Source organism: Piliocolobus tephrosceles, chromosome 7, assembly GCF_002776525.5.
Source record: "Piliocolobus tephrosceles isolate RC106 chromosome 7, ASM277652v3, whole genome shotgun sequence".
NCBI lineage: Eukaryota > Metazoa > Chordata > Mammalia > Primates > Cercopithecidae > Piliocolobus > Piliocolobus tephrosceles.
Window position 1 is genome coordinate 16236919 of NC_045440.1, and position 12821 is coordinate 16249739.

At 39.7% G+C, this 12821-nt stretch overlaps 1 protein-coding gene across 1 annotated transcript in view; it reads right to left on the reverse strand.

Moving 5' to 3' along the window:
• Nucleotides 1–1453: 1453 nt before the first annotated feature.
• Nucleotides 1454–12821, reverse strand: part of ASAH1 (N-acylsphingosine amidohydrolase 1) — a 28477-nt gene continuing 17109 nt past the window's right edge. Inside the window, exons 6-14 of the mRNA XM_023216631.1 lie at nucleotides 10281–10355; nucleotides 9013–9058; nucleotides 8115–8259; nucleotides 7523–7577; nucleotides 7011–7092; nucleotides 4914–5045; nucleotides 4684–4807; nucleotides 3873–3929; nucleotides 1454–2650 (exon numbers count right to left, since the gene is read on the reverse strand). Coding sequence (XP_023072399.1) covers nucleotides 2561–2650; nucleotides 3873–3929; nucleotides 4684–4807; nucleotides 4914–5045; nucleotides 7011–7092; nucleotides 7523–7577; nucleotides 8115–8259; nucleotides 9013–9058; nucleotides 10281–10355 — 806 coding nt within the window. The 3' untranslated portion in view covers nucleotides 1454–2560. The remainder of the gene's footprint in view (nucleotides 2651–3872; nucleotides 3930–4683; nucleotides 4808–4913; nucleotides 5046–7010; nucleotides 7093–7522; nucleotides 7578–8114; nucleotides 8260–9012; nucleotides 9059–10280; nucleotides 10356–12821) is intronic.

Consider the following 12821-nt stretch of genomic DNA (forward strand, 5'->3'; position numbering starts at 1 on the left):
AAAAGAATTCGGGGCCGGACGCGGTGGCTCAAGCCTGTAATCCCAGCACTTTGGGAGGCCAAGACGGGCGGATCACGAGGTCAGGAGATCGAGACCATCCTGGCTAACACGGTGAAACCCCATCTCTACTAAAAAATACAAAAATCTAGTTGGGCGAGGTGGCAGGCACCTGTAATCCCAGCTACTCGGGAGGCTGAGGCAGGAGAATGGCGTGAACCCGGGAGGCGGAGCTTGCAGTGAGCTGAGATCCGGCCACTGCACCCCAGCCTGGGCGACAGAGTGAGACTCCATCGCAAAAAAAAAAAAAAAAAAAAAGAATTCAGGTGTCATGATAAGAGCACAGGAGTTGGACAGACCTGGCTGAAAGCCTGGCTCTAAGCCCTTCTATTAATGCAACTTTCATCAAGTTACCCTTTGTTCCATGGTTGGCAAGTGTGATTACAAGTGATACCGGGGTTTGCTGAGGAGGTAAGCTAGGTCAAGCATGTAATCAATCACAAGGCCTGCTAAATAAATGGGTAAGTAGGAGCTCTAATTAAATGAGTGACTGAGGAGCTCCATGTGTGAAGGAATACAGGTAGGATTTAGCCTTCCATTCAAAATCAAACTCCCAAAAACTAGGCAGGAAAATGAGATATAGCACATGGTTTGGATTCAACCTGGAACTTTTTTTTTTTTAATAGTATTTCTAAAAATAGTCTCATTAATGTCCAATGGCTACTAAGTTTTGTCCTCTCCAAATTAAAATAGCACTTACCATTATCCAATGGGAACTACGGTCGGCATTTTGGATAATATTCTCCCAGTCATCTTTTGATATTCTAGATCTGTATCTAGTTATGCATAAGTACATGTATAAAGTGTTATATAACTAGGTTTATCCTGTATATCCTATTTTAAAACTACTTTACCACTAGACAGTTACTTCTTACAATCTTAACACCTGTCATTTCTTGTAAACTGTGATTTACTCCTGAGAAACTGGTCTGAAACAATTAGCATCTCATCTCTTTATTATCAGGCATATCAAAGATTACTAAATTAATAAAAAAAACACAACAAGTTTACCTGACTTCATTTTTATAAGAGGCAGAAAATCTGAGTAAACTTTTTTTTTCATTAATCGAATCCTATGTTAATATAAATCCTCTTATAATTCCTCTCGCTTCACTAAAGTAATCTTGGAATCACTAAAGTTTTGTGGAAGCACCTCCCATCTGAGTGAAAAACTGCCTTTAAAGGCCTGCAAATTGGGTTGATAGTATCTGGTTAAGAGGTGGTATTAGTCATGTAAGAGTAAGATTGTGACCGTTTAGTCATATTTAATAACCCACTTACATAACCCTTGTTATTTAATTCAGATACGATGTTCAGCTTGTATTTCTCGATAATAACCCCCCACCTTCAAACCAACACAGATGTACACACCCAATCAGCGTGCATGACTGCTGACTGGCACTCTTTCCAATGACTGTTTATTAAGTGTCAAGAACACAACTGTGATTATACAAAATGAAATGGACATATGGTCTTGCACAAACAGCATACATTTCACAGTTAATCGTGAAGTTTAGAAAGGTTAACAAGTTCTATTAGTACTTTTCATAAGTAGTTTGATTTCTGAAAAACAGTAACATAATTTTAGTAACTACTAACATTTCTTTCAAACGACATGTCAATCTGAAGAATAAACTAAAAACCTGTTTATTACATGAATGCTACTTATGAGAATTTAAAATAATGGGTTCACTTCCTATTTTCCACATGTCTTTGTTTATTTACTAAATTCACAGAAACTGGGATGCGGTTTTTTAAGTAAGCAACTTCCTTAGGGTTACTGGGGGGTAGAGGAATTATGAAAAAGGCAACACTTCAATTATTATATAAAAGACTGCTTTGCATACTGATTACTTCTTGAACCCCTAAAAGTGCTATTTAGAGTCAAAGGCCCATTTTTTGCCCATTAAAAGTAACATACAGGTGAATGTCTGTCTCATCCCTCTAATCATATGCAATAAAATTATACTGCTGTCACTAACAGCAAAGGTAATGGTATATTAATTTTAACAGTGGTTAGAACCGGAAGGAAAAGGCTGTTATACAGAAAAACATACAAATATGTAGGTGAAAGTGAAAAACTGAAGAATGTGGAGTGTTTACTGTTCTGTTACTCACACAGATGTGCTGGATTCAGTACCCACGCTGAATCTCCATTTATTCCACGGAGGTGGAGCTCACCATGGTTCAACTGCCCGCCAGTTCCCCAAATGTCAAAGTGAAACAAAACTCAATGAATTCTAGATGATTGTTTTACTTCCCCTAAAGAAGTTATCTGTAAATAAGATAAAAATCTTACTGTAAATAAGATAAAAAATCAACTGATAGGGCAAAAAAAAAAAGGTCTGTCAATTGTCGACAGCTGCAGGAAGACAAGCTTGTGACTCAAAGAGAACCTGCCCCGAGTCTTAGTCTTTGGAGGGTCAGACAGCTGCAGTATTCGGTCACATGGAGGTGGTGTCTTCATGTTTCAGAGGCCGCGTTCTGTAGACCAGACGTGTGCTCACCAACCTATACAAGGGTCAGGGCAGTCCCGTATGTAAGTTTCAAATTGATCTTTGGTAACATCTATCAAGGTTGTGAACACGGTCAGCTGAAAGAAAAGTTATTTTTACTTTAAAGACGTTTTCAATTCAGAGATGTTCTGATACATATTAGCATTTCTGTACTTGCAGAATTTGCTTTAGGAAGTTATTTAATATTAAATAATATAATGTTAATATATGCAAAGCATGTTATATAATGCATATATTTACATTAATATAGTATAATGTAAAATTAGCTAATCATTATACAGTCCCATCCAATAATTAAAGCAACCAACTTCAACAGGATCACTGTATCAGTTAATAAATATAAAAAGGCTCAGGAAATGATCTCTAGCTCCTTACAGAAGCTTATTCCTGACAGCACATTGCTTCACCCCCAATGCTTGAAGAATGCCTTAACCCTCCTCGACGCACAGCTAGCAGTCCTGGGAGGCCTCCGGGTGTCCTATGGAGTAAAAACCGTGGAGCTTTGGCTATCCCTATCCTTAAAGCATTTCCAATACAGTGGGGGAAACTGCAGGCACCCAGATCACAAGGCACACACCCAAACTCATGGTTCACACAAACTACGGTCACGAGATGGTGACTTGCTCAAAGATGCTGTAGGCAAAACGCCAAGTATGGCAGGGCCCATGAACTGAAGGCAGGCTTCTTGCCAGAGCCAGGATGACCTGGATGCTAAAGGCCAGGAGGGATTTCTCCTGGCAAGGGTAAAGGTGGCATGTTTACGTTAGGGAGAGCTGTGGAAAAGGAGGACTAAAAAAAAGAAGGAACAAATGGCATAATTAAGGGGGCATATTCAGAACGTTCACAGAATGACTGTTAGCAAGTGGTGGGATGATTAAGAAACTTTTTCCATTTTTTAAAAATCTATAGTGTAGGGAAAAGATAAACAGATGTAGTAAAGTTTAAGGTAAACCCTAAACCACTAAGGCACAGAGCTCCATCTGAAAATGGACTTCAGACTTTGCTTAGTTATATAGTGTGAGATTTTTAATAGATACCGATAAGAGTAAAATGCTAGACTTAATTCAGTTGCCATGTAAATAAAGCTATAAACAATACTCTGACCTACCAAGCCTCAGTGATCATTTTCTTTGTTGTATTCCAAAATACAGTTTTAGCCACACAAAAGCATTTTTAAAAAAATCAGCACTAAGGGAACATAACTTCTGTGTTCAAACTGATCAAAGATAACAAAGAAAGATAAAATACAGGGCCAAATTCTTTCCCTTAAGGCAAATATACATACAATATTTAAAATACCTTGTTGAGGACAGGTTTTGTTGACAGGACATCATACATGGTTTCAAATGAGATATTCTAAAACACATACAAAAAGTTTTGATCAGTAAGTTAAATATGAAGTCAACAGCCTTATCTACACACATGGGTCACTAGAAACCAAGACATTCTTTGTTTTTTTTTTTTTTGAGACAGAGTCTCACTCTGTCGCCCAGGCTGGAGTGCAGTGGTGCGATCTCGACTCACTGCAAACTCTGCCTCCTGGGTTCACGCCATTCTCCTGCTTCAGCCTCCCGAGTAGCTGGGACTACAGGCGCCCGCCCCCACGCCCGGCTAACTTTTTTTGTATTTTTAGTAGACACGGGGTTTCACTGTGTTAGCCAGGATGGTCTCAATCTCCTGACCTCATGATCCACCCGCCTCGGCCTCCCAAAGTGATGGGATTACAGGCGTGAGCCCACTGCGCCCCGTCAAGACATTCTTTAATCAACCTCCCCTCCACCCCCGCAGTTGACTTTCCGTGGGAGTCAATGTTAGAAACACAGGTAACAGTTTTCATGGATTACTTTCCTCTCTCTCACTCCCCTTTTTAAATTCTTGCCTGTTTGTTATTCAACTTCAGAATCCCGCATTAGAACCAGAAAGGGAAAGTACAGCACAATTTTGCTCTTTAAGTTAAAAAAAAACAAAAACAAAAAATCAGTGGAGAGTGACCAGAGATACTATGAATAATAGGAGGTTTATACATTACTTGAAGGCCAAAGAAAAATGGCAAACCAAGAGAATCTTTCATGGCAACAGTTTCTTTCTAAAGATGACCCTGCAAAGGTACCTCTTGGGTGGTGTGGTTCAGACACATCTTTGCAGGCGTTCTGCGATCATCAAGGAAGAAGGGATTTTTCCAACGGTCATAATTTGTTTGCACCACATACCATCTACCCTGCTTAGCATCGAGTCTAGATACAAAAAGAGAGATGCCCTCTTAGGCTACAGCCTTAAAACTCGAAGTATGTCAGTGTATGCTTTTGTTTCTACTTCTTTTGCTTTAACAAATCTACTTACTCATATACATCCAATGATTCCTTTCTGTCTCGTGTAATCACACAACCCTCCCCAGACTGGTTGCCTCCCAGGATAAAGTAGGCTGGGGCCAGTATCTTGGTCTTGGTCAATGTATTCTTGGCTTCTTCATAACTATATAGAAACATTGAAAAAGAAGAATGAAACTTTTTTTTATTTCAGTAAATAACTTCATTTATTTTTAAATTTTACTTTAAGTTCTGGGATACACGGGCTGAACATGCAGGTTTCTTTTTTTTTTTTTTTTTTTTTTTTTTTGAGACGGAGTCTCGCTCTGTCCCTCGGGCTGGAGTGCAGTGGCCAGACCTCAGCTCACTGCAAGCTCCGCCTCCCGGGTTTACGCCATTCTCCTGCCTCAGCCTCCCGAGTAGCTGGGACTACAGGCGCCAGCCACCTCGCCCGGCTAGCTTTTTTGTATTTTTTAGTAGAGACGGGGTTTCACCGTGTTTGCCAGGATGGTCTCGAACTCCTGACCTCGTGATCCGCCCGTCTTGGCCTCCCAAAGTGCTGGGATTACAGGCTTGAGCCACCGCGCCCGGCCCCCGACAGGTTTCTTACGTAGGTATACATGTGCCATGGTGGTTTGCTGCAACCATCAACCCATCATCTAGGTTTCAAGCCCTACATGCATTAGGTATTTGTCCTAACGCTCTCCCTCCCCTTTTACCCCACCCCCCGAAAGGCCCAGAGTATGATGTTCCCCTCCCTGTGTTCACATGTTCTCTTTGTTCAGCTCCCACTTATGAGTGAGAACATGCGGTGTTTGGTTTTCAGTTCCTGTGTTAGTTTGCTGAGGATGATGGTACGAAACATTTTTAGATGACTTAGAATGGAAATGTTTAGCTCTGTAGAAACTAAAGGAAAACAAGTATCTAAGGAACGTGTTCTTTATTTATTTTTATTTTTAGAGATGGGGGTCTCACTATGTTGCCAAGGCTAGTCTCGAACTCCTGGGTGCAAGCGATACTCTTGCCTTTGCCTCCCGAAGTGCTGGGATTACAGGCATGAGCCACCATGCCCAGCCACAAAGCGATTTGTAAAAAAGGATGGCGAGCAATGACTCTGAGAAAAGCAATCCCTGACCCTGTATGGTGAACACTGACATGGGAAGTGGGAATCTTAGGAAGTCCCTCTAATCTGAAGGAGAAACAAAGTGGCCTCGAGAGATCATCTTCCACCCTTACTGTCCATGCCGTTCACCGAACAATAGAACAAAGGGAAATAATATTACAGCATATAGGACTTAGAGAATAGAAAGTAAACCTTCTTGAAAATTAGGACTACTGAAAATTGAATTGGGTTATCAAAGAACACTACTAACATTAAATCTTATTCCCTGGGAATTATTAGAAACAGGATTGATGCCCATTTATCTGGACGCAGTGCAGGCTGAACGAAGGAAAGGTAGTTTTGCTATTGTAAGATTTCTATACCAAAGCAGGATATAACTTACAGGCTAATATGTACTACATTTTGTATTTATTTATTTTGTTTTTTTGAGATAGAGTCTTACTCTGTCACCCAGGGTGAAGTGCAGTGGACTGATGCCAGTTCACTGCAGTCTCGACCTCCTTGGGCTCAGGTGATCCTCCCACCTCAGCCTCCTGAGTAGCTGGGACTACAGGCATGTGCCACCATGCCTGGCTAATTTCTGTATTTTTTGTAGCAACAGGATTTCGCCATGTTGCTCAGACTGGTCTCAAACCCCTGGGGTCAAGTGGTCTGCCAGTCTCAGCCTCCCAAAGTGTTAGGATTACAGGCATAAGCCACTGTGTCTGGTCTGTACTACCATTTAAATGAAGATTTTACTGTACAATTGTTCTTTTGTGTGTGGGTGATTTTTTTTTCTGCACACCAAAAATATTCATAGGTGCCTTTCAGAATGTCAGTATCCCTAGTGCTAATTTTAAGTAATTCATTTCTTTGCTATAAAACACACAATATGCACAAAGAAAACATGAATAATTCCACGAGTGGCAGAGGTTCACCTAAGAAATTCTGCAATAGCTCCTCAAAGGATTGTTAAGCTGGAGCTTAACAAATATTTTTATTTGATAGTAAAGCAACGAAACACTTTACCTTGTGCTATTTTCCAGAACTGTTCTAGTGAGAAACCCTATCCACATGGCATCTTTCTTTCCCAAAATCCATTCTAGAATACCTGGAAGAGATCGAACACACTGTCAGGAACTGGAAGAGGTTAGACTATATAACCAGTCAGCAACCGGAAGAGGCTGGACTGTGTAACCAGTCAGCAACCGGAAGAGGCTGGACTATGTAACCGTCAGGAACCAGAAGAGGCTGGACTATGTAACCGTCAGGAACCAGAAGAGGGTGGACTATGTAACCAGTCAGGAACCAGAAGAGGCTGGACTATGTAACCAGTCAGGAAATGGAAGAGGCTGGACTTTGTAACCAGTCAAGAACCGGAAGAGGGTGGACAATGTAACCAGTTGGGAACCAGAAGAGGTTAGACTCTGCAACTAGTTAGGAACCGGAAGAGGTTGGACTATGTAACCAGAAGGCACAGTCCAGTCATCCTCATAAAAAAGCTCTGAGATTCCCATTTCACTTGAGAATGCTCTACTTACCCAGATAACCACCATTTACACTGAAACGTTCATTCAGTGTAAGACTGAACAGTCCCTGAGAAAAAGACAAAGCAACGAAGTCAGAAACATCAACCATGCACTTTAAGGCCCTGTCGCCACTGTACTTCAGAGTGGGATATAAAGGCCTAGCTTGGGTAATGGGGAAGGCAAAAATAAATCAAAACCATTCAAGGCTTTTTAAAAAGTTCAAAGCATTTCTGATTCTAGTATGTGACATAAGTAGGTGGGGTATCACTGGCTACGTTTTTTGGACAGGAAACTGAAGGGCAGAGAATGAACGCCTGACTTGCCTAAGTGGGTGGCAGACCCAGGACCAGATCCCAGATTGTGACTCCCAGCCCTTGACACCCGGCCACATGCTCTTTATCCTAGAACGGGCTCAGAAACCTCCATTTCCTTTCTACTCGTCTCTACCACGGGATCTCATACCTATGAAGTGACAAGAAGTACAAGGGGATGAAATGGGGTTTCATATTCCCTTTAGGTCCTCATATTCTTAGATTTCACCTTTTACATAACAGTAATAGGACAAAAAGCTACCTGTATAATTATGTAACAACAGAGTCCTTACTGGTTTGAATCCTGTTAACATGCCCACATAGCCAGCAAAGCTTGAAGCCTTGAAGACAGTTTTGTTGTTTCTTTGAAAGTCCAAATTCACCGTTAAAGGTTTTAGTTCCTCAGTTATGACCCAGGTATCATTATTTATGTTCCACCTACAAAAGACAAATTTCAGTGACATTTAAGAAACACAGTGATAATAATGATGAACATGATGATGAGGGCCAGGCACTACACTGGGAGCTTTATCTACCGAGTCACCATGATCAATCCTAACAAGACCTTTACAATATGGTACCTTTATTCTGTTTTCCAAATGATCAAACTGAGGTTCAGAGAAGTCGGGTAACTCTCCCAATATCACATGGCTTATAAATAGTGAGCCTCAGATTCAAACACAGAATGCTAATTACAGCACTCTTATTTTGTCAGAAAGGTCAAGATGGACACATATAATAGAAGAGTGTACCCCTCTTTTCTCAACACTCAGTAATCCATTTATCTTCGCTTATGATCACATTTTGGGTGTGACTTGAAACTCACTTTTCATCAATGTAATACAACCTACCCTTCTTATAGAATTAAACAGTTCCTGTGGTTTTTTTTTTTTTTTTGATGAAGTCTGGCTCTGTAACCCAAGCTGGAGCTCGGTGGCACGATCTTGGCTCACTGGAACCTCTGCCTCGCAGGTTCAAGCAATTCTCTGCCTCGGCCTGCTGAGTAGCTGGGATTACAGGTGGCCCCCACCATGCCTGGCTAATTTTTGTATTTTTAGTAGAGATGGGATTTCACCATCTTGGCCAGGCTGGTCTTAAACTCCTGATCTCATGATCCACTGGCCTCAGTCTCCCAAAGTGCTGGCATTACAGGTGTGAGCCACCATGCCCGACCCTGTGTTCTTTACTTACCCAAGAAATACTCCAAAATCCATGTTTCTCCCATGTATTACATGACCTATTTGAAGGTAGACAGAAGAGACGTGTAATAGCAGTTAAGATGCTAAATCAAAGCTGGACAATTAATTTTGATTAATTAATTTACTTTTGAGACAAAGTCTTGTTCTGTTGCCCAGACTGGAGTGCAGTGGTGCGATCTCAGCTCACTGCAACCTTTGCCTCCCAGGTTCAAGCAATTCTTGTGCCTCAGCCTTCCGTGTAGTTGGGATTACAGACACATGCCACCACACCCGGCTAGTTTTTTGTTGTTGTTTTTTTTTTAGTAGAGATGGAGTTTCACCATGTTGGCCACGCTGGTCTCAAACTCCTGACCTCAGATGATCCACCTGCCTTGGCCTCCCAAAGTGCTAGGATCACAGGTGTAAGCCACCATGTCTGGCCTCTAATTTTGATTGATTTATATTCACAACTGTTTCTTCAAACAATGAGAAGTAAGAAGCATCCTAATATCCTAAGCCTTCACTAGATGGGACTGTTGTCACTGTCAATCTGCCAGACAACCCCACAAAATCTGAGAGCACAGGTTTCAGGTCAGATCAGAATATGGGAAAAGGAATCAATGGTCATATGTTGTTTCACTATCACATGGTTCTACCAGGACACAGAAATCTGAGCCTCAATTACTGGGATTCATCCAATGTTTCCCGTCAGGCATCATCCCCTAGAGCAGGACACCTCAAGGGTAAGGTACAGGCAGATGTATACCCAGAGTATAGGTCGCAGATCAGGGTGAGTTAGCGAAGTTGTCCTGTGCTTTGTACTCTGGGGACCCGTTAGGAAAAATACGAGAAAGTGAGGCTGGTACACACTGGGTCGCCTGGCTGGGAAAGGATGAGAGAATGTGTGTTCCGGGCCTCAAGAAAAGGACAGATGTCATGACATACATGAAGATAAGGAAGTACCTCCTGTGAGCACTTCTATTAAATCATGTGGATGGGTATAAGTAGACTATGAGGAGAAGAACAATGCTTCTAGCCCTGAAACATTTCTCCCAGGTTTTTGGCATGTTTGAATTCAACTTTGATAGGCAGTATAGTAGTCTTAAAATAAGGAGAATTTTCAGTACACTCATAAAACTTTACCAAGAAATAAAAAGCCCCATGCAACACACACAGAATTTATGTAGCAAGCCCAAAGTTTAGAAGTTCTAATTCCATTTCTTTAGAAGATTCTTCTTTACGTAGTGCTTCATACTGCCCACCCTCCCTCAGTGCAATTACCTTTTTTGTCTTCTGCTACTATTGAAGTACAAATGGTAAAAAATTCGTAAAAAATATTGTATGAAATAATCTCTCCTATGAAAAAAGAAAGGAAAATTTTGTGTTAATATACAGAACCATGACGATGGGAGAAAAATTTGTTTTAAGAAAAAGTTTAAGTATTTTCATTGTGTGAGTGTGTGTTTTGGCCAGCGGGGCTGTGCCGGAACGGCGGCTGGATGGTGGTTTTCTTCCCCAGCCTGGACTCTCTAGACTCAAGATGAAACAAGTCACCAAGGAGGCAGCCTTTGGACCAGCTGAACATCTGGGCAAGTTGCAACTGTTCTCCAACATCATGTCAAAAATGTTTATCAACATGCTTCATTTTGATTTTTCTTTTGGGAGCGTAAATATGATCATTTAATACAACTGGCTCTTGGCTGTTTGCTTGAAATGTATTTTGCCCAGATTTTTCAACTGTGACTAAAATTTTAAAGGTGAAAAAGGAGATTCAAGAACTATTAATCAATAACTATTAATAAAATTAGTACAGAGCTGCCAAGACACTCCATTCCAGGGCATTTTATTTTTTGAATACTTTCCCAAAATGTGTAATACTGCTGTTTAGCATTTAATTCAAAGATAGGAAATACATTTCATTTCTGTCCTATTTAACATTAACATGTTAAGCTCAATATTTTTTTCACCCAAATCCAATGCTTATTTTATTTCAATTAAATTTCTGATTTGGTGAAATTCTACTTATTTTATTATAAATTTATAATAATTTATAATTATATAAATTTACATCACTTATACATCATGTTATTCTTCTTAATCCATAAGGTATTTATATTTGGTATTGATTTGCTAGAGTTCTTTACAAAAAAAGGGAATTAGACTTGTTTTTCATAAAGGCAGTTAGCAGCTAATTCCAGTATGTTGATTATCTTTTAAACCATTTTTTTAAAGAAGCAGCACACAAAACTGGCCACTAATTTTCACAAATTCTCAATCATCTCTCTTATAAAATGAAAGTACTATTGGCTATTTAAAATAACGACACTACTGCTTTGGTAGCTTAAAGATAAAACTTTTGGGGTCGTGGGGAAAATCTTTTTCATTACATGCCATGAAGCTTAAATTGAAATTTTAATAATAGCTCCCCAAACCACCCACATCTAAGAATAATTTTAATGAATGACATGCAAGGCCTTCTCCCTGAAAATAAAAGATACTGCTCAGAGAAATCAATAACCTAAATAAATGTTGAGAAAAACAAAGTTGGAAGAATTATACTACCTAATTTTAAGACTTACTATAAAGCTTTAGTAACTGAGGTAGAATAGCATTGATACAAGGGAAGACAAATAGGTAAATGAAACTTTACAGTAATTCTCCAAACAAAACAACATATATATAATCACCTGTTTGTATATACATATACACGTGTGTGTGTATGTATATATGTATTGTACATTTATATCAAAGACACCACTGCAATTTGCTGAGGAAAGGATAGCCTTCTGAATTAATAGTGTTTAACTAACTGGATATACCATTATGAGAAAATCCTGAACCTTGACCCTGAAGTCATATAGCATATACAAAAACAATTCAAAACAGATCATAGGCCTAAATGTCAAAAGTAAACATTAAACATCTAGAAGAAAATACAGAAGCATATATATGACTTTGGGCTAGGCCAGATTTCTTAAATGGATACAAAAGGCACTACTCATAAAATAGAAGACTGAGGTATTAGACTTCACTAAAATTAAAAATATCTTTTCATCAAAAGACACCAGCAAGAGCATAAAAATGAAAGTCACAGACTGGGAGCAGATATTCAGAATCCATACATCTGACAAAGGGCTTATATTCAAAGTATGTAAAGAATTCCTTCAATCTAATTTTTAAAAGGGCAAAAGACCTTAATAAGCCCTTCTCCAAAAGAAACAAAGAAACCAAAAAAAAAAAAAAGGCAATAAAGTGTTAAATCTCATTAGATATCGAGGAAATGCAAATTAAAACTAAAATGGGATACTGTGACACTCAACAAAAAGGCTCAAGTAAAGATTGACACTATCAAAGAAAAAAAGGAAAAAGAAAAGACTGACACTCTTGAGAGGAGAATTATCAAGTGGAGAAAACTGAATCACACTCTGCTGATTGTCAAATGCTGGAATCACTGTGGAAAACTGTTTCGCAGAATCTACAAGGCTAAATATACAATTACTCTATAACCCAACGGTTCACTTCCTAGGTATATATCCAGAAAAATGAGCACACAGACCCCCAAAAATGTACTAGAATATTTATAACTCATGTATTCTTAATATCGCAAATCTGAAAACAACTCAAATACCCTGTTCATGGAGTAGCACACTACCCATAATGAAAGCACAAGAATCACACACAACAGTTCCTGTCATTCAGTTCTACTTATACGAAGTTCACGAAGAGGCAAAACTAATCTATGGTGGCATCCGAATAGTGGTTACTGGAGGAGGCAGTATTTTCTGCAAAGGGGCATGATGGAGTACTATGGAGTGCTGGGCT